The sequence below is a fragment of the Ceratotherium simum genome, chromosome 23, assembly GCF_057802395.1.
Source record: "Ceratotherium simum simum isolate JZ-2026a chromosome 23, ASM5780239v1, whole genome shotgun sequence".
NCBI lineage: Eukaryota > Metazoa > Chordata > Mammalia > Perissodactyla > Rhinocerotidae > Ceratotherium > Ceratotherium simum.
This window is the reverse complement of record NC_141922.1, coordinates 44,303,630-44,325,824: the sequence shown is the minus strand read 5'-3', so window position 1 is coordinate 44,325,824 and position 22,195 is coordinate 44,303,630. Positions and strand designations below refer to the sequence as shown.

General features: G+C 37.1%; 1 protein-coding gene across 3 annotated transcripts in view; it reads left to right on the top strand.

The window, feature by feature from the left end:
• The first annotated feature begins 202 nt into the window (after positions 1–202).
• Positions 203–22,195, top strand: part of TMEM67 (transmembrane protein 67) — a 56,919-nt gene continuing 34,926 nt past the window's right edge. For 2 of the 3 annotated variants that reach the window (XR_015555981.1, XM_004431167.3), the window contains exons 1-6: positions 203–458; positions 2,307–2,395; positions 3,426–3,519; positions 10,427–10,526; positions 12,914–12,983; positions 13,089–13,163. Coding sequence is in view for 2 of the 3 variants with exons in the window: in XM_004431167.3 (XP_004431224.2) it covers positions 203–458; positions 2,307–2,395; positions 3,426–3,519; positions 10,427–10,526; positions 12,914–12,983; positions 13,089–13,163 (684 nt within the window). In the remaining variant the exon portion in view is untranslated. The remainder of the gene's footprint in view (positions 459–2,306; positions 2,396–3,425; positions 3,520–10,426; positions 10,527–12,913; positions 12,984–13,088; positions 13,164–22,195) is intronic. The other variant, XM_087447655.1, reaches the window with a different exon arrangement.

Genomic DNA, 22,195 nt, shown 5'->3' with positions numbered 1-22,195 from the left:
CGTCCCAGAGTTTGAAACAACCTTTTGAAACAGGCGGTCGCGCCTGCAGGATCCAGGGTTAGCTTTCCTCCAACCCATCCTTTCTCGGACTAGGCAGCTTCCGGGCTTTGGTAACCTAGCAACCAGGCAGTGCAGGCAGATACTTCCGGAACCCCAGGCCGGGAGTTGTCCAATCGGCTCCGCGGACTCGCCGCAGAGGCTGATGGGGCTGATCGCCGCCGGCGTCTGCACCATGGTGACGGGCGGCGGTGGGGCCGCGGCGGCCATGGAGGCTTGGTCCACCTCTTCCCCTGTGGCTGTGACTGCGCTCCTCCTGTTGGTCCTCCCTCGCCTCTCACAGGCCCAGACCTTCTCCTTACCTTTCCGGCAGCCGGAGACGTGCGGCCACAACCAGTACTTCGATATCTCCGCGCTCTCCTGTGTCTCGTGTGGAGCCAATCAGAGGCAGGACTCCCGAGGTGAGACGTTTGGGGTGGGCTCTGGAAAGTAACATTGCCGCCCTGGCGCTGCTCCCAGACCCCGGCGTCGCTGGAACACCGTTTCATCTGCGGGAAGAATGTTTCAGGAAAGGTAACCGCCGGCGCCTGAGAGAAGGGTTCCCTTTGAGGATTGCAGCTTGCACGGTGATGAGGTTGGGGAATCCCGAGCCCGCAACCCTGTGAGCCGTCGCCAGTCCCCCATTCCTCGTCCGAGGGGTCTTTAGAGAGGCACCTGGAAAGCCGCCCCCCGAAGGTAGAAAAGAAATGGAGGAGTAACCTGAGGTGCAGAGGAGCGGGAGACAGGACAGGTTGGGAAGGGAATGCAAATTAGCGCGTGTGAACTTGAATAGCCCGTCATCTTGCTTTTCAAATCCCAGGAACTGAGAGCTGGAAGGGACCTTAACCATGATCAGGTCCAGTCATCTCATTTTACAGATTAGGAAATTGAAGCCCAGATGATGTTGTAATGTCTTCTGTGTCGCCTAAATTAGGACTGGGGGACTCTGGAAGTGTCTCTCTGCTCTCAGTCTCCAACTTTGTATTTCCACTCTATAGTGTGTCCTTAATATTATAGATTTCCTTAGGACTTATCCCTTTTATTGTTGAATATTACTAATTGCTCTTAAAGTCTCTTTAGATTAAGCTTATTTTTTTTTCTTGATACATCCATCATTTGATCCTAGTTCTCCTCCCTGCACTGCTCAGAATAAGACTTTTCCCGTATTCTAAAGTCTAAGATGTTTTTAATCTTGATTTAGTCACCCGTGGTATTAATTTTCTGCCATCTTCAAATGTGATATATCCTCATGCAATTCATTGTATAGGACAGGTCAGGCTCGGCAGCTGAGGAAATATGAATGAGAAAGCATTATGAACCCAGATATCATATGCGTTCTATTACATAGATTCCTGTGGGTGCTGTTTCCACTTAATGCCTCCTTAGAAAATGCCGTCCTTTTTTTTTTTTTTTTTTTTTTTTTTTTTTTTTAAAGATTTTATTTATTTTATTTTTCCCCCCAAAGCCCCAGTGGATAGTTGTGTGTCGTAGCTGCACATCCTTCTAGTTGCTGTATGTGGGACTCGGCCTCAGGATGAACGGAGAAGTGGTGCCTCGATGCGCACCCGGGATCCGAACCCGGGCCACCAGCATCGCAGCGCGCGCACTTAACCACCAAGCCACAGGGCCGGCCCGAAAATGCCGTCCTTACCTACCCAGCAAGTTGAATAGTGATTATCTTATAATGTTTACTATCTGTCCAAACAGAGGAAAACAGTGATTTTTACTCTAATCAAGGTAACTTTCCTAATAAGGTTTTGTTCTGACAAAGTAAATTTGAATTCATTGAATATATGTGTATGATTGGGTGAAATAGAAAGGTAAAATTTCCCATAGCAATAAATCAATAGTTTATTAGTTTAATCCAGTAATTTAATAGTTTAGTTATTATGGTAGCAAGCACAATGCCTACTGTGTGCCAGACGTATTCTAAGACCTTTACATACTGACATGTAACTAATACATATGCATACGTAACTAATACTCATCCTAACCCTGTGAGGTAGGTACTGTTGTCCTCATTTTGCCAAAGTGGAAGCCCAGGCACAGAGAAATTGAGTACCTTGTTCAAGGTTATGCAACCAAGTAGCAGAATCAAGATTAGAACCCAAGGAGTATGTTTCTGCATTTGAACCAAGGCAGTACTGGCTCCAGAGTCTTGCTCTTAACTACTATGCTGCTTTTCAAGATCTTAAGAATTATTACAAGTTTCCCTATCTTGGAATTTTATTTTTATTTACCAAGGTCAAAGTTGGCTCTTTTCTTTTTAGGAACTTCATGTGTGTGTCTACCAGGATTTCAGATGATCTCTAATAATGGAGGACCTGATATTATTTGTAAAAAGTGCCCAGAAAACATGGTATGGAGTATTTATTTTTAAATAATTTTACTGTAAAAAGTAAATTAAATGTCTTTATTTTTTAAACTATGACTAGATGCTGTACTCTAATATTTTCCCACAAACTTTACAATTATTAAGCTAACTTTGTTTTTGTTTGAATAGATTTTGGGAGATAAGTGAAATTTTATGCAAACTTAGAAAAAACAGAAATGTATTGCTTTAGTTTTTAAAATCTGGAATCCAGAAAACCAAAAAGCTTTGAAAATTTGTGTCTATTTTTCCTCTTAGAGTAACTCAGTTATAAAGAAAAGTAGATGAGTGAATTTAATTATGAACACATTCAGTCTTTTCAACCAAAATTTAAAATAATTTGTGGCATTGTTTTGTTATTGCCATTGTTCTCCGTTAATTTTGGTTACATCCATGTTTGTACTATAATTACTGTATGTTCCCCAGGTTTTTCCTAAACAATGTAATATAATAAGCCCAATTTTGAATGATGTCATATTTTATCAAAAACCTTTATTAATACAAGCTATTAATGGATAGGAGGAAATATCCTCATAATTTAATTTTAACAACTTTATTTACATATAATTTATATACCATAAAATTCACCCATTTTGAATCATAACAGTTTTTAAAAGCTAAGGTATTTGAATTTTTAAAAATTAGAATAATTATTTTAGAACAAATAAGACTAACCTATTAATTGGCTATCTATTGATAAAATCTTGTTGAATTTTGTTGTTTTATCTTTATAAATGGAAAAACTCAATGACAATATTAATTATGAAAGTAAGGACTCATTTGAACTGAAAATCATGAAGAAGAAAGAATTATTGGCCAGAGTTAATAGTCATCAGTACATAGTCATAATGTATAGCTCCATTTGGAAATATAAGTACAAATTGGCTATCCAGGAAATTTTTATGTGGCTCATATGTTTATGATTTATTTGAATATTAACTACAAATTATACACTATTGTGGCTTTTTGAACTTATATAATCAGTTAAGGAGAAAATAATTTTTTTTTTTTAATTTAGAAAGGTGTTACTCAAGATGGCTGGAACTGCATTTCCTGCCCTAGTGGTTTAACTACAGAAGGCAAATGCCACTGTCCCACCGGCCATATTTTAGGTAAGAAGTAGATTCTTCATGAAATAGTAGTGGTGAATCTTGATTCGTGTTTGTTTTTGATAAAGACGTTAATTGGAATAGCTTGGTGATTTCTTAACAGTATTTCTTTTTATGTTGTCCAAAATTTAATGATGTTTAAGACAGCAGCAGGGATTGGGAAGAGAATAAAAAGCCCTACCTGATTAGAAAAGTGATTCTTAATAATGTAGGGTTAGATGGACACTTCCGTAACATAACGTGATAAAATATGTATGTTTCAACTCAAAAGCCAACATGATGCTTAACAGGGAAAAATTATAAGCATTTTTATTAATGTCAGAACCCAGATAAAGATGTAAAGTATGCCGTTAGAAAGAGATAGATCGTAGAGTAATTAAAAAGGTAAACATTATTAATTTCCAATGATTTCATTATATGTTTAGAAAACCCAAGGGAAACACTAAAAATTTTAAACAGTATAGGTTCCTGGATACAAAATTAGTATCCAGAAATTCTATCCAAACAACAATCCTTTAGAAAATGTGAAGGAAGAAAAGATCTCATCTACAGTAACAACAAAAAAGAGAAAAACACCTAAGCTTAAACTTTAGAAGAAATGCGCAAGATAAATTAATTGAAGAAACCTTAGAATGCTACTGTGGGACACAAAGGTAGGCTTTAATAAATGAAATACATACCTCATTCTTGGATGGAGAGATTAAATGTTATAAGATGTCAGCTCTCCCAATACCAGTCTCTATGTTTAAAGGGGCCCTAATAAATTCTGGTAAGATTTTGTTTGTCTGTTTTAGGGACCACACAAACTAATTCTAAAGTTTATCTGGAAAAATATGTGAAAACCTAAGAAAATTCCGAAAAAGGAAAGAGGAAACAGCTGCTTCAGATATTATGTACACTTTATAGCTACTATAATAATGTGTGGCTAGCATATGAGTAACACATACTGGTGGATGGAGCTTTAAGTGGAAAATCAAAATAGATTCAGCCTGTATGGGAATGTGGGTATGTGATAAAAGTGCCATTTCGTATCAATGGAGAAAAGATTGATTAATAAATGTTGTTGGGGAAACTGGGAAAATACAAAGTTGGGTTTCCACCTTATTCCTTAAAGAAAAACAAGTTTCAGGTCAGTCAAATATTTAAATATTAAATATGAATCTATGAAAGTTCATAAAAAATAAGGAAAAATTTTATAGTCTTTTTGTGGAATAGGTTTTCTAAGTATGGGAAAAAACCCAGGAGCTATAGAAGGAAAAACTGGTAAATTTGACTACATAAAAATAAAAAAACACCACAAGAAAAAAAATATAAACAACATCATAAAAAAGACTACAAACTAGAGAAAATTTATGATGCATATAACAGACAGAGGGCTAAGTTCTACAATACATGTAAAGCTTCTACAGATAATTAAGAGCAAGATGAATAACTGAATTTTAAAAATGGCCAAAAATCATGAATAATTTTCACAGAGAAAAAAATATTTAAACATGAAAAAAATGCTCAACCTTAGAATAATATTAAAATTTTAATTTTAAAGTAAATTTTATTTTTAACCTACCAGATTTTTTTATCAAACTTTTGAACTTTGACAGTGTGTTTGCAAGGGGTACAGGATACAGGGAAATAGTCATTCATATATTATTAGAGAAGAATAAATTGGCGCAATATCTATGGAGAGCAACTTGACAATATTTATCAAATGCAGATCATTGCCCAGTGGCCCTTGTCTAGAAATTTCTTGTTCCAGTATAGGTAAATATATGTCTGCAGAAGTGTATGCGTGGTTTCTTATTGCAACATTATTCCCAAGACAAAAGATTATAAACAATGTAAAAGTCTGTCAAGAGAATATTGGACAAATAAACTATAGTACATCCATACAATGGTATAGGATGTGGCTATAGAAAAATAATGCAGTTCTATAAGTATTGCTATGAAAAGAAATCAAGATATGTTAAGTAAAAAAGCAAGGTATAGAAAAGTTTATTCATTCATCTACAAATATGTATTGAGTACTTGCTATTTATCATAAGCTCTGTTTTATGTTTTTGGTATGCTACCATTTATGCTTTCTAAAAAAGATTATCTATGCATATGTGCTTATACATAGCCAGTTTCTGGAAGAATTCATAAGAAACTGATAACTATTGTCTCCAGGGTAGAAAACTGGGTGTCTGGGGGAAAGGAGTTGGGAAGAGACTTAATTTTCACTTTAAATTCTTATGTGCCTTTTATTTTTAAACTTTATTTATGCATTACCTTTTCAAAAATTAATTTTTTAAAAAGAATAAAAATCCTTGCCATCAATTTATTTCGTTAGAAGGCAGGACATGCATATGGAAAAGTAGTTTGCAGAGCAAGATAGCAATAAACGATTTTCACAAGGGTCACATATATTAAATCATCAAATGAGCACTATAGACAGTAAATGCTCTATAAGGAAGAACTCACTTCAACCAGGCTTGTTTGAGAGGATTGCCATGAGGAGGCAGTGTAATAGCTGGACCTTGAAGGATTAATGGGATTTCAAAAGGTAGGAAGAAAGAGGAGAACATTCCAGGCAGAAAGAACAGTGTGAGTAAGGGTGTTATTACAAATGTAAACATCCAGATGGAATGTGAAGGGACAATGAGATAACAATTTGCTAGGTGCATTGGTCCAGACTGTGGAAGGCCTTGAATGGTAGGATGTTCTGTAGGCATAGGTATTTCCTTGAAGGTTTTGAACAGGAGAATGATTAAGATTAATCTGGCAGCCATCTGTTGTGTATGTTCATTCAACAAATATTTATTGAACTCCTGCTATGTGCTGGGCATTGTCCAGGGGCACGAGGGATAAAGCAATGAACAGAATACAGTAAACAAAGTCCCTGCCCTCATGAAGTTTACATTTAAGGAATGGAAGGCCAAAAGTAGGGAGAACTGAAGAGGCTAAGGCTGTTCTGTAGACATGAGGATATAAGGACCTGAACCAGAGTTAAGACAAATTATACTCAAAGGAGTAGATGCTAGAAACATTAAAAGGATGATAATAGACCTAGATGAGTGGAGGAATATGGGGATGAGGAAAAGGGAAAAGTCACAAATATCTCTGGGATTTCTAAGTGGGAGTGAAGGCGATGATGGGTCCATAGATTCAAATGTTGTGGAGAAGTCAGTGTGGACTAAGTTACTGAGGTTACTTTTGGCAGTCAGAAATCACTGGTGCTGAAGTTGCAGTTTCAGTGAGTTGTTGAGAATGAAGGCTCGATTCCAGGGGTTCTAAACAGTGGCTCTGACACCTAGTGACCCCTTAAGGTTGGGTCAGCTGTGGAAACATATTTCACCATTTTATTTTTTTATTTTTATTTTTTTTATTTTTATTTTTTGTGAGGAAAATCAGCCTTGTGCTAACATCTGCCAATCCTCCTCTTTTTTTGCTGAGGAAGACCGGCCCTGGGCTAACATCTGTGCCCCTCTTCCTCCACTTTATATGGGACGCTGCCACAACATGGCTTGCCAAGAGGTGCGTCAGTGCGAACCCCGGGCCGCCGCAGCAGAGCGTGCGCACTTAACCTCTTGCGCCACTGGGCCGGCCCCCATATTTCACTATTTTAGAGGCTACTATTACATATTTAAAATTCTGTATGGTGTGAGCTCCTTAGAGCCACCTTGCACTTGCTGTCAGTTTCTTCTGTGGATTTGCAAGAGGGGTTGGGGAGGAATGGAAGAGTGGACAGAAAGAGGGTACATCTTTCTTCTTACACAGCTTCTCCCAACTCTTCCCATTTTTGATAGAAGAAGAAAATGCCTGGGTTATCAGGTAAATAATTTTTTAAAAATTATTAAGACAGTAAGTACACATGATTAAAAATATCAAATAATTCTTGAGGCTATAAAATGAGAAGTGAAAGTCTACACTCCCCACCTATTTCATTTTCCAGAAGTTACCCTAAGGTAATTGTTACTTCTCTATCCTTGTGAAGTTTTTTTTCTTATGTGCAAATATTTCAGAGTGTTTCTGTGTAGTGTATTTTGGAGATAGATCCAAAAGAGCACATATAGATCTACTGTTTAAAAATACATGAATCTGTATTTATCAACTTCAACTTCAAAATTTTAGTTTTTAAAATTATAATGCATGCGTATGGTTAGAAATTTAAATAGTATAGAAAAATACAAAATAAAAACCAAAGGTCCTTTCCTCTTATCCTCACTCCCATTCCCAGTCTTCAAATGTAACCACTATTAAGTTTCTTTTATATTCTTCCAGGAATGCTTTGTGTATTTATATGTCTCTATATATCCTTGAAAATATTTATGGAAGTGTCATCATACTTATTCATTTATTCATAAATATTTGTTGATAAAAAGTTAAAATAAATTTTAAAATAAATTTTTAAAACTTTATTTAGCAGAAGGACAGTTAAGCTAAAGGGCAGTAGGTAGCCCCAGTTCAGCTCCAGCAGACTGTTGTCATGTAAGAACGTGGGTCACATGAAACTAGATTGTCTTGTTTTTGAAGACATGCCAGAAATATAAATTTTTATATGAAATCCCTCAATTTTAAATCATTCTAATTAAAAAAAAAGTTTATTGAGCACCACCTGCTAGATGCTGGGATACAGCAGTGAATCAAACTTACGTTCTTGTGGCAAGAGAAAGACAATAAACAGATGACTGGGTATATGTCAGGTGGTAGTAAGTGCTGTGAAGACACATAAGGCAGGGCAAGGAAGAGAGCAGGGTGTTATTTTACATAGACGATCATGGAACACCTCTCTGGAAAGGTGACATCTGAGCAAAGACTTGAAGGAAGTGAGGGACAGAGCCATGTAGATGTCTGAGGAACTCATTCTAGTAGAGGGGATAGCAAGTGCACAGGTCCTAAAATGGGGGCATATTCAAGGGTCAGCAAGCACCATAATGTGGCTGAAGCAAAGGAGGAGGAAAGCAGAAGCAGGCGGGTCTGAGAAGTTGGGAGTGATGGTGTGCAGATCCTGTAAGGCCGTTTAAAAGCCTGTGGTGGTGACCTTGGAAACTACCCCACATGAGAAGGAAGACCACCATGAGGTTTGCAGAGGAGTGAAATGATCACACTTAGTTTTTAAAAGGCTCACTCTAGCTTCTGCCTGGAAGGTAGAACCAGGGCTCCAGTTAGGAAGCTGTCACGAAAGTCCAGGTGATAGATGGCAGCTCTGGGCCCCGGGAATAGTTGTGGAGGTAAGAGAATAGTTCAGCTTCTGGGTATATTTTGAAGAGAGAGCTGACAGGATTTGCAGATTTATTTTATTTTATTTATTTATTTGTTTTGCTGAGGAAGATTTGCTCTGAGCGAACATCTGTTGCAATCTTCCTCTTCTTGCTTGAGGAAGATTGCCCCTGAGCTAACATCTGTGCCAGTCTTCGTCTATTTTGTATGTGGGACGCCGCCACAGCATGGCTTGATGAGCAATGCGTAGGTCTGCACCCAGGATCTGAACCAGGTGAACCCCAGGCCACCAAAGCAGAGCGAGTGAACTTAACCACCATGCCATGGGTCAGGCCCCTGCTTTTTAGTTTTAATTTTATTTTTTGATGTGGAGCATGAGAAGAAAAGAGGAGAGAGACTCTAAGTACTGTGGCCTGAGTAAATAGTCAAATGGAGTTGCCATTTACTGAAATGGGGATGACTGTAGGAGGAGCAAGTTGTTCACCTTTTGTTAAAATAATTTTTACCACCTTGCAAAAACTTAAAACATTATGGATAAAACATTATGGATAACATTATCATTGAGACTAATGATCTTTGACCATTTTTCCCAATGCTGATTCTTTTTTACTCCCTCAGCCCCAAAGTAATTGTTACCATTTTGGGGTGTGTGTGTGTGTGAGAGTGTGTCCTTCTGGAATCTTTTTTTTTCCTGTTTTTAACATACAGATATACATTGTGGCCACAGGAAATATAAGTGGTATTTTAATAAATGTTTCATACCAAAAATATTGTTCTACAGTATAGTTTTTTCACTTAACATTATGACCTGTTAGATCTACCTCATTCTTTTTAATCCACTCCATAGTTTCACAGCATGGATATACCACCATTTTGCTATTTTAAGTATTTAGGTTGTTTTCTAACAAATAATGCTTTGATGAATATCCTTATACACATGTACAAGTGTTTCTGTAGGTTAGGTATCTAAAAATGAAGTCATAGTGTTGTAGGGTATGTGAATTTAAAATTTTAATAGATACTACCAAAAGCCCTCTAAGTTGCAGAAACTTATCAGCAGTCTCTGAAAATACTTTTCTCCTCATACCCAGTATAACAGGAACATACAGGTAAGAGCTAAGAAAATTTTGGAGGAAAAAATATTAATTTATTATTATGATGATTTGGAAAATTAGTTTCTGTATTTTTTTATGTGGGAATGGGGGAGGCTTCACTTTTCTTTTTTTTTTTATTTTTATTTTTTTGTGAGGGAGATCAGCCCTGAGCTAACATCCATGCTAATCCTCCTCTTTTTTTTTTTTTTTTTTTTTTTGCTGAGGAAGACCGGCCCTGAGCTAGCATCTATTGCCAATCCTCCTCCTTTTTTTTTTTTTCCCTTTTTCTCCCCAAAGCCCCAGTAGATAGTTGTATGTCATAGTTGCACATCCTGCAAGTTGCTGTATGTGGGACGCCGCCTCAGCATGGCCCGACAAGCGGTGGGTCGGTGCGTGCCTGGGATCTGAACCCGGGCCGCCAGTAGCGGAGTGCATGCACTTAACCGCTAAGAGGCTTCGCTTTTCTATACTTTATCATGGAGATTCTTGACATGCCTTTTATGCAAATAAGATATTTCGAGAATTATGAGAATAATAATTACAAATGGGTTTTACTAAGTACATGGAAGCTTATATGTTGACTGTGAGTTACATCTTAATTTTGTTTCTAAATTATTTAGTGGAAAGAGATACTAATGGAACGTTGTTGTCTCAAGCAACTTGTAAGCTCTGTGATGAAAATGAAAACTCTTTTACGGTAGCAAATGCTGTAGGAGACAGGTAAGCAGTGTGCTGGGTGCTGACTTTTTTAATATCTTGTGTTTATGTAGAATCTATACCTTTGTAAAGTACTTTCCTATCATGTCACTTGCTCCTCACAATAACCCAAGGAAGGATAGAAGTAGCATTAACAGATAAAAAAGCTGAACCCCAGAGAATGAGACAGAATACAGTTCAAATCTTGGCTCCATCTCTTATTAGTTGTTTTACCTTGGACAGCTCAGTAAGTCAGCGCTTGTCTTTGGAATGGGGATATACCACCCACTTCATGGCTGTTATCACAGCTCAGAAATAAATATGTAAAGGTCCTAGCATAGTGCTACAGAGTAAGTGCTCAGTAAAAGGTACAGTAGTCCCCCCTATCCGCAGTTTCACTTGCCTTGTTTCAGTTATCCGCGGTCAACCACGGTCTGAAAATATTAAATGGAAAATTCCAGAAATAAACAATTCACATGTTTTAAATTGGCACAGTTCTGAGAAGTGAAATCTCATGCTGTTCTGCTTCAATCTGCTTGGGATGTGAATCATCCCCTTGTCCAGCGTATCCACACTGTATGCACTGCCTATCCATTAGTCACTTAGTAACTGTCTTGGTTCTCAGATCTACTGTCACGGTATCGCAGTGCTTGTGTTCAAGTACCCCTTATTGTACTTAATAATGGCCCCAAAGCACAAGAGCGGTGATGCTGGCAATTTGGATACGCCAAAGAGAAGGTGTAAAGTGCTTCCTTTAAGTGAAAAGGTGAAAGTTCTTGACTTAATAAGGAAGGAAAAGAAGTTACATGCTGAGGTTGCTGAGATCTACGGTAACATTTATTACTGTATATTGTTATAATTGTTCTATTTTCTTATTAGTTATTGTTGTTAATCTCTTACTATGCCTAATTTATAAATTAGACTTTATCATAGGTGTGTGCGTACAGGAAAAAACATAGTATATACAGTCATGCATCACTTAATGATGGGGATACATTCTGAGTAATGCATCGTTAGGCGATTTCGTCATTGTGTAAACATCATAGAGTGTACTTACACAAACCTAAATGATATAGCCTACTACACACCTAGGCTAATCTTATGGGACCACTGTCATATATGCAGTCTGTCGTTGACTGAAATGTTGTTATGCAGCATGTGACTGTATAGGGTTCGGTACTATCTGCGGTTTCAGGCGTCCACTGAGCGTCTTGGAATGTGTCCCTCGTGGAGAAGGGAGGACTACTGTAGCTATTTTTGTTTGTTATTATGTAATTTGTACATCATCTATAATATGATGTATAGTATATAATAGTAACTTCTGTTTGCCATATACTTACTGTGTGCCAGGTACTGTGCTTTATATAGTATTATGTTATATAAAAAAGCATATTAATAAATATAATCGTAATTGTAGTAACCCAAGTAACCTGATTTATAGCCCTATTCTCTATCACTTCCTGTTGCCCATTTATTCATGCATATGTGCACACCACACACATACACCCCTCCCTCTTTCTGACACAAACACATTATCCCTATTTCAACTTCTTCAATTTTTTTAGATGCCTACATGATGACTTCCCTCTAAGCACAGTTTTCTCTTTGATTCCCAAGTTTAAGATAGAAAATACTTGAGCAGCTTCTTCTGGAGATACTTAGTGTTGGATTATCTTTTCTTTCAGCCTGACCTGGGTTGTAGCATCCAAATACTGATTACTGGGCTGATCCCCAATTCTTCCCCTTCAGTACCTTCCCAAGCCCAGTTTGAGTTCTGTGCCGTGCCCCAGCCCCTCCTCCTACCTGCTCTATCTTGCAAGTAATGAACATTCATATAAACCCATCTGTTTCCCCACTAGTCCAGTGCCCGCCCTCTCTATATATCCTTCATTAATGAAAAATATAAACTATTTTCCTCAAATTAACAAAGATGATGAATAGACTTTAAAGAGTATTGGTTGTAGATTTGATGAGGGGATCGATACATGTATCTTTTCAGCTTATATTATGTTTTTGCTTTGTGGCAAAGTATTTAAGAAAAGTATTTTTGGTATAACTACTTATAAAAATGAATTGGGTTTCACTTATATGAATTTCTTTGGCTCTTTTGTTAATTGAGTGACTTAGCAAACTTTGCTATTCAGTATTATTTATTCTGTACATTCCAAGTGGTTTCAAAAGAATACTCTCCTATTGTTGGTTAATTTCATTATTTAGACCTTCCTTTGTAATACAAAGAGTGGTATAAAACTATTCAAATCAGTGTTAATATTTTTAATTTGTTCACTTTATTACAAGTAATAGCTTAGCTGAATGAATCTATTCTAATCCAGCATTTAGGAAGACAAGTTCTCGATTAGGTTTAGTATAATTCGTTAACATTTTAAAAATTATCTTTGTTATATTGACAGATGTGTTCGATGTGAACCAACATTCATCAATATCAGCAGATCCTGTGCATGTTCAGACCCTAACATTTTAGTAAGGCTAATCAAATTGATAAAGTATATATTTTAAAATTAAATTGCTTATACCTTTCCATATACTGGAATTTTATGGAATTTTTTTTCTTATTTATTTACGAAGACAGGGGGATTATGTTTCAGCAGCACAGGGAATTTTCCTCCACGTATGATTTCAGCTGCACGTTATGGAGAGCTTGTGAGTGTGTTTCAATTTTTTTGTTCCATTGTTAAGGATCTTTCCGCATTTCTTCCTTTGGTAATTAATTTGGGACTAAAATGAGAAACGTTTATGTGTAAATCACTTTAAAACAGAAATTATCAGTGTAAGAAACCTCACACTAACAAACTCAGCATTATAATTTATAAGTACAGTTACTCTCTTCTCTACCTTAGCTCATTCCTTTTTCAGTGAATGTCGGAAGGTTTAAGCTGGAAAGTTCCTTTATAGATCCTATAAAGAATGCAGTATAATAGAGGTAAGAGCACCAGAGACTCTAGATTTGAATCCTGGATTTATCAGTCATTAGTTTTATGTCTTTGGACTTAACATTTTTAGTTTTATTGTCTGTAAATTGGGCGTAATAATAATACCTACCTCACAGTGCCTGTACATGGTAGTCACTGGAGACATGAGGATTATTCATATCTGGCCAGGTTCCTTATTTTATAGATGAGAGCATGGTGGCATAGAGTTACAGCTTTTGCAGCAGATGCTGGTGATGACAAGGTCTGAGATGTAAAATGGGAAGTAAGTGGATGAATTGGAACTGAAGAGGTCACGAATCCAAAAGAAAAGGAGTTAGCTGACTAACTAGGAGTTAGTTAATGAGCATTGAAGATATCCAGTATGCCAGCAGAGCTTGGGGCGAACAGTCTAGGATCTGCTTGCTAAAATCATCTTTGAATAAGTGAGAGTGATTAGGAGGGCTGTGAGGATGATAGTCATGATGAGGATGGAATCTGGGGTCTTGATAAATCAAGCAAAAATTCCTCTTCCAGTATAGTCTTGTGGGGTAACAAGCAAGTACCAAATATTTGCAAAACAACAAAATAAATGCCAAAATGGGGATATACATACGAAGCTTAAGATCATCCCCAAATTGCCTCATTTGTAACAAGATGCATGTCTTCTGGGGCATTTTTCCCTAGTCTTTGATTATAAGTGAACTTGTATATAACATTATCAAATTTGCAGGCGTTTAATTTTCATTTTTTCCTTTTCAAAATAAGTTGAAATAATTTTGCCAAAAGTCCCAACAATGTGTCTTTTTCATATTTGGTCTCAGATCACCAATCATTTAGAGGTCATGTTCCTTTCAGTCTCCTTCAGTCTGGAACAGGCCCTCAGTCTTTCCCTGTCTTTCGTGAACTCAACAGGTTTGAAGATTACAGGCCTTAAAATCTAGGATGACTCTCGAGCTGGGTCCATCCAATCTTCCTTCATAATCAGGACATGCTTGGCAGGAAACCACAACACAGATGTGCATTGCATCCCATCCTTGGGCACTTGATGTTCACCTGTTCCACCACCGGTTAACCTTGATCACTTGCCATCAAGTCACCGTGTCTGTTATCATTACCATTTTCCCTTTGTAATTGGTTAGTTTTTTTTCTTTTATTGAGGTCATAATAGTTTATAAGATTGTGAAATTTCAGTGGTACATTATTATTCGTCAATCACCATATAAATGTGCCCCTTCATCCCTTGTGCCTGCCACCCAGCTCCCTTCCCATTTGGTAACCACTAAATTGTTCTCTTTGTCCGTGTGTTAGTTTATCTCCCACATATGAGTGAAATCATACGGTGTTTGTCTTTCTCTGTCTGGCTTATTTTGCTTAACCTAATACCGTCAAGGTCCATCCATGTTGTTGCAAATGGGATGATTTTGTCTCTTTTATGGCTGAATAGTATTCTGTTGTATATATATACCACATCTTTATCCAATTATCAGTCAGTGGGCACTTGGGTTGCTTCACTTCTTGGCTATAGTGAATAATGCTGCATTGAACATAGGGGTGCATAGTTTCTTTGAATTGTTGATTTCAAGTTCTTTGGATAGATACCCAGTAGTGGGATAGCTGAGTCATATGGTATTTCTCTTTTTAATTTTTTGAGAAATCTCCATACTGTTCTCCGTAGTGGCTGCACCAGTTTGCATTCCCACCAGCAGTGTATTGAGGGTTCCCTTTTCTCCACATCCTCTCCAACATTTGTTATTTTTTGTCTTGGTGATTATAGCCATTCTAACGGGTGTAAGGTGATATCTTAGTATAGTTTTGATTTGCATTTCCCTGATGATTAGTGATGGTGAACATCTTTTCATGCACCTATTGGCTAACTGTATATCTTCTTTGGAAAAAAGTCTGTTCATAGTCTCTGCCCATTTTTTGATCAGGTTGTTTGTCTTTTTGTTGTTCAGTTTTGTGAGTTCTTTATGTATTTTGAGGATTAACCCTTTGTTGGATATATGATTTGCAAATATTTTCTCCCAGTTGGTGGGTTGTCTTTTCATTTTGTTCCTGGTTTCCTTTGTCTTGCAGAAACTCTGAAGTCTGATGAAGTCCCACTTGTTTATTTTTTCTTTTGTTTCCCTTGTCCTAGTAGATATGGTATTCGAAAAGATCCTTCTAATACCGATGTCAAAGAATGTACTGTCTATATTTTCTTCTAGGAGTTTTATGGTTTCAGGTCTTTCCTTCAAGTCTTTGATCCAGTTTGAGTTAATTTTTGTGTATGGCGAAAGATAATGGTCTACTTGCATTCTTTTGCATGTGGCTGTCCAGTTTTCCCAACACCATTTATTGAAAAGACTTTCCTTTCTCCATTGTATGTTCTTAGCTCCTTTTTCGAAAATTAGCTGTTCACAGATGTGTGCTTTTATTTCTGGGCCTTCAATTCTGTTCCATTGATCTGTGTGTCTGTTTTTGGGCCAATACCATGCTGTTTTGATTACTATAGCTTTGTAGTATATTTTGAAGTCAGAGATTGTGATGCCTCCCGCTTTATTCTTTTTTCTCAGGGTTGCTTTAGCTATTCAAGGTGTTTTGTTGCCCCATGTGAATTTTAGGATTCTTTGTTCTCTTTCCATGAAGAATGTCATTGGGATTCTGATTGGGATGGCACTGAATCTGTAGATTGCTTTCAGTAGAATGGACATTTTAACTATATTTATTCTTCCAATTCATGTGCATGGAATATCTTTCCATTTCTTTATGTCATCATCGATTTCTTTCAATAATGTCTTATAGTTTTCATTGTATAGGTCTTTCACCTCCTTGGTTAAATTCATTCCTAGATATTTTATTCTTTTTGTTGCGATTGTAAATGGGATTATATTCTTGATTTCTCTTTCCGTTAGTTTGTTATTAGAGTATAGAAATGCAACTGATTTTTGTAAGTTGATTTTGTACCCTGCAATTTTTCTGTAGTTGTTAATTATTTCTAATAGTTTTCCGATCAATTCTTTAGGGTTATATATAAAATTCTTTAGGGATATATAAAATCATGTCGTCTGCAAACAGCGAGAGTTTCACTTCTTCATTGCCTATTTGGACTCCTTTTATTTCTTTTTTCTTGCCTACTTGCTCAGGGCAAAACCTCCAGTACTATGTTGAATAAGTGGCGTGAGTGGGCACCCACCCTTGTCTTGTTCCTGTTCTCAGAGGAATGGCTTTCAGTTTTTCTCCATTGAGTATGATGTTGGCTGTGGGTTTGTCATATATGGCTTTTATTATGTTGAGGTACTTTCCTTCTATACTCATTTTATTGAGAATTTTTATCATAAATGGATGTTGGATCTTGTCACATGCTTTCTCTGCATCTATTGAGATGATTGTGTAATTTTTATCACTTATTTTGTTAATGTGGTATATCACATTGATTTGTGGATGTTGAACCATCCCTCTGTCCCTCATGTAAATCCCACTTTATCATGGTATATGATCTTTTTGATGTATTGCTGTATTCAGTTTGCCAATATTTTGTTGATGATTTTTGCATCTATGTTCATCATCAATATTGGCCTGTAATTTTCCTTCTTTGTGTTGTACTTGTCTGGCTTTGGGATCAGGGTGATGTTGGCCTTGTAGAATGTGTTAGGAAGTGTTCCATCTTCCTCAATATTTTGGAATAGTTTGAGAAGGATAGGTATTAAGTCTTTGAATGTTTGGTAGAATTCTCCAGAGAAGCCATCTGGTGCTGGACTTTTATTTTTGGGAAAGTTTTTGATTACTGTTTCAATCTCTTTACTTGTGATTGACCTGTTCAGATTCTCTGTTTCTTCTTGATTCAGTTTTGGGAGGTTGTATGAGTCTGAGAATTTATCCGTTTCTTCTAGGTTGTCCAGTTTGTTGGCATGTAGTTTTTCATAGTATTTTCTTATAATCCTTTGTATTTCTGTGATATCTGTTGTAATTTCTCCTCTTTCATTTCTAATTTTATTTATTGAGCCTTCTTTCTTTTTTTCTTAGTGAGTCTGGCTAAGCATTTGTCAATTTTGTTTATCTTCTCAAAGAACCAGCTCTTAGTTTCATTGATGCTTTCTACTGTTTTTTTTGTTTGTTTCAATTTCATTTATTTCTGCTCTAATTTTTATTATTTCCCTCCTTCTGCTGACTTTAGGCTTTGTTCTTCTTTTTCTAATTCTGTTAAGTGTAGTTTAAGATTGGTTATTTGAGATTTTTCTTGTTTAAGGTGGGCTTGTATTGCTATGAGTTTCCCTCTTAGGACCATTTAGCAAACTGCTGCATCCCATATGGGTTGGTATGGTGTATTTTCATTTTCATTTGTCTCTGCATATGTTTTGGTTTTTCTCCTTTAATTTCTTCAATCATCCATTGGTTGTTCAGTAGCATGTTGTTTAGTCTCCACATATTTGCCACCTTCCCAGCTTTTTTCTTGTAGTTGATTTCTAGTTTCATAGCATTATGGTCAGAAAAGATGCTTGATATGATTTCAATCTCCTTAAATTTATTGAGGCTTGCCTTGTTTCCCAACATATGGTCTATCCTTCAAAATGTTCCATGTGCACTTGAGAAGAATGTGTATGCTGCTGTTTTCAGATGGAGTGTTTTATATATATCTGTTAAGTCCATCTGGTGTAGTTTTTCTTTTAAATCCAGTATTTCCTTGTTGATGATCTATCCATTGATGTAAGTGGCGTGTTAAAGTCCTCTACTATTATTGTGTTGTTGTTAATATCTCCTTTTAGATTTGTTAATAGTTGCTTTATGTACTTTGGTGATCCTGTGTTGGGTGCATATATATTTATAAGTGTTATGTCTTCTTGGTGGAGTGTCCCTTTTATCATTATATACTGCTCCTCTTTGTGTCTCATTACCTGTTTTATCTTGAAGTCTACTTTGATTTAAGTATGGCAACACCTACTTTCCTTGTTTGCCATTAGTTTGGAGTATCATCTTCCATCCGTTCACTCTGAGCCTGTGTTTTCTTTAGAGCTGACATGTGTTCCCTGGAGGCAGCATATTGTCAAAAGACACCACTCTGTGTCTTTTGATTGGAGAATTCAATCCATTTACATTTAGAGTGATTATTGATATATGAGGGCTTAATGCTGCTATTTTATTGCTCATTTTCAGGTTCTTCTGCATTTCCCTTGTTTCTTGTCACATGTATTTTGGGTTACCAATTCAGTTGGGTAGTTCTCTATGATGGTTTCTTAGTTTTCTCTTTATTTATCATTTGTGTCTCTGTTCTGATTATTTGTTTAGTGGTTGCCATGAGGTTTGTATAAAAAATCTGGTAGATGTGATAGTCCATTTTCTCATAGCCTCTTATTTCCTTAGACTAAGCCAATTCCATCCTTTCCTCTTCCCTTTCTAAGTTGTTATTGTCACAACTTATTCTGTCTTGTGTTGTGAGTTTGTGGTTAAAATGACGAGATTTTATTTATTTTTGATATTTTCCTTCCCCTTATCTTTAATGTTATAATCGTTTGCTATAATTGTTCTGATAGAGAGCTGCAATTTTCTGATTTTGTCTACCTATTTATCTCCTTACTCCAGTCTTTGTAACCCCTTTTGTTTTTCAGGTATGAGGGCTTTTTTGAGCATTTCTTGTAGGGGGCATCTTGTGGCAGTGAACTCCCGTAACTTTTGTTTATCTGGGAAAGGTTTTATTTCTCCATCATACCTGAAGGATATTTTCGCTGGATAGAGTATTCTTGGCTGAAAGTTTTTGTCTTTCAGAATTTTGAATATATCATTCCATTCTCTCCTAGCCTGTAAGGTTTCTGCTGAGAAAACCACTGAAAGCCTGATAGGGGTTCTTTTGTAAGTTGTTTTCTTCTGCCTTGCTGCCCTTAACATTTTTTCTTTGTCCTTGACTTTTGCCAGCTTTACTACTATATGCCTTGAGGAAGATCTTTTAACATTGATAGAATTCAGAGTTCTGTTAGCTTCTTTCACTTGTATTTCCAACTCCTTCCCCAGGTTTGGGAAATTCTCAGCTATTATTTCTTTGAACAAGCTTTCTACTCCATTCTCCTTCTCTGAAGTCCTCTAGAATACCTATAATCCTTATGTTGCATTTCCTAATTGAGTTGGATATTTCTTGGAGAATTTCTTCATTTCTTTTTAGTCTTAGTTCTCACTCCTCCTCCTTCTGAAGCATTTCTGTATTTCTGTCCTCCAGACTGCTGATTCTCTCCTCCATGATATTGGCTCTGTTATTCAGGGTCCAGATTTTTCTTTATCTCATCCATTGTGTTTTTCATATCTAACATTTGTGATTGGTTTTTCTTTGTAGTTTCAATCTCTTTTGTGAAGAAGTAACTGATTTCATTGCACTGTCTATCTGTATTTTCTTGTAACTTGTTGAGTTTTTTAATGATAGCTATTTTGAATTCTCTGTCATTTAGATTATAGATTTCTGTGCTTTCAGGGTTGATTTCTGAGTTCTTGTCATTTTCCTTCTGGTCTGGAGTATTAATATATTTCTTCATACTGTTTGATGGTGTGGATTTGTACCTCCGCATAGTGATAGTATCTGATTGCAGCTTCCACCTGGCAACACTGGCTGGGGGTCAAGAGCTGTGTATTCTGAGCTTGCTGTGACCCCTGGCGTCTGTGCCTGTCTTTAGAATCTACGCTGATAGGTCCTGCCTGTGATTTCCGGTTTGCTGGCTCACAGCTGCTGTTTTTTTAACCTAGGTGCAGGCACTCTGGCTGACTGGCTGAGCTGGAGCGCCAGGTAGGGGAAGGGGTGCTTTCTTTCACCTGCATGATCCCAGGGGTGTTCTTGCTTTGCCCTCACTATCTTCTCTTCTGGGGTGCTGGCTTGATGAAGACACCCCCACAATAGCTTAGTCACCTCTGCGTGGGGCTTTCCCACGGGCTGTGAGGGAACTTGGAGAGTGAAGGTGTTCCTCAGAGGGCTGCCCCTCCCCCCTTTCATCTCAGAGCTGTGTGTGGTCCTGCACCTTGGGTCACTGCTTTTGCGGGAGGGAGAGGAGTCCTCTTACCCCCTTCCACTTTCCTCTGGGGGTCCCGCACCTCCACCTTCAGATGTATCTCTGCATGAATCTCTCAGACGTCTTTTGTGTTGTGTGAATGTCCTCTGTTGGTATGTGAATGTCCTTTTTGTTGTATCTTAGAGGGGAGAGTCTAAGGGAAGAGTTCACTCTGCCATGATGCTGACATCACCTTTCTGGTTAGTATTTTTGCAGAGAATTTCCAAGATTACGCTTCCTCTTCTTCACTAAACCTTAACATAGTAGCTTTAGTCTCCACTAGATGTTGCTTGCCTTTCTCAACTACTACTATGATGGTTGCCAGATGTTTCCATCATTCCTTCCACATTTATTAATTAACATTCTACCTTAAGGAAGAATTTTCCCTTCTTCTCATTTATATATTTATTTGTTTATTAATGACAGTATGGATTTGTGGATTCCTATTTTATTTAGTTGGTTCCTATTCAATACTTAATCCAATACATGTATTATTTGTTTTGATCCTCAAATTTTCCTAGATTTGGCCAATAGAAGCCCCTGGAAGTTGGCTCCTATGTCTTATTGACCTGTCCTAATCATCGTTTGAACATTTCCTTACCTTCTGGCACAAGATATCCAGGCTCATCTTGTACTTTTCCTGCCTCAGCCTTGGAGTCAGTCATTTCTCTAAGAAGCTCTTAAGGATAATATTTAGAAACCAAGATTACCACAATTAGTATTCCCTCTTAGCAGACATAGCCAGAAAATACATACATACGTCTATTTCTGTATTTATCTTGTATATATATTAAAATAAATGAATTCGTACTGATACTTACAGTTTCAAAGCAATACCTCAGAGTTCTTTTTAGCCTTTTCTTTTGATGGTAGTGAGACTTTTGACAGTACTTTCTTCAGTAGTGAGAAATCTGGGTGTCATTCTCAATTTACTCATTTGCTTCATGTAACACAGCTCTCTTCCACACCACCTCCACATCCTCCCTCCCCCGACACCACTGTGCGGTAGATCCATTGCAGACTTCTCTGCTAGGAAGGGCAGGTGGGCAGGGAAAGGCTATTCCACTCTTAAAGTTTATTTTATCCAGTTAATGCATTTTATTTAAACATGCCAGTCTTGAACACTGGCATTTTCCTAAGGACAAACGTGAAGTCTCTGACTTTAAGTCATAACTGGTGTTCAGACTGGTTCTGCATAGCCAATGTGTGAAACATGTCAACAAAATGTAGGTAAGATGGCCTGACTGTCTTGGCCCAGTCCTCAGCTTGGCAGGTGTAAGGACTCAGTTTTATCAGTGCACTTGTAGATCAGTCAGGTTTTAAGGGACCAGTTCAATGTCATTAAATTCACAAGACATTAGACTGATTGATAAGCCAGAATGCGTGTTTATTAGTTTAAGTTGAGAATGTAATTGCCAACTAAACTAAAATACTTGTATTGACTAATAACATACACTCTTCCTAATTGGAAAGTGTAGTTAGAACATTACAGGTCAGATGTTTTCTTGGGTAATACAGAATTGGAATGTAATTATTTTTGTATAATTTTACTAGAGAGGCATCCAGTCCTGTTCCAGGAATATACTTGCCAGTCAGTAAAGAATTTGTATATATATGGGTCAATGTCTTCCCATCATTCCCTTTCTCCAAAGATCTCACATCTTTGTTTTTGGTTTTTCCCAACTTTTATTTTGAAAAATTTCAAAATTGCAGGAAAGTTGAAAAAAGTAAGACAGTGGCTATGCATATATCTTTTACC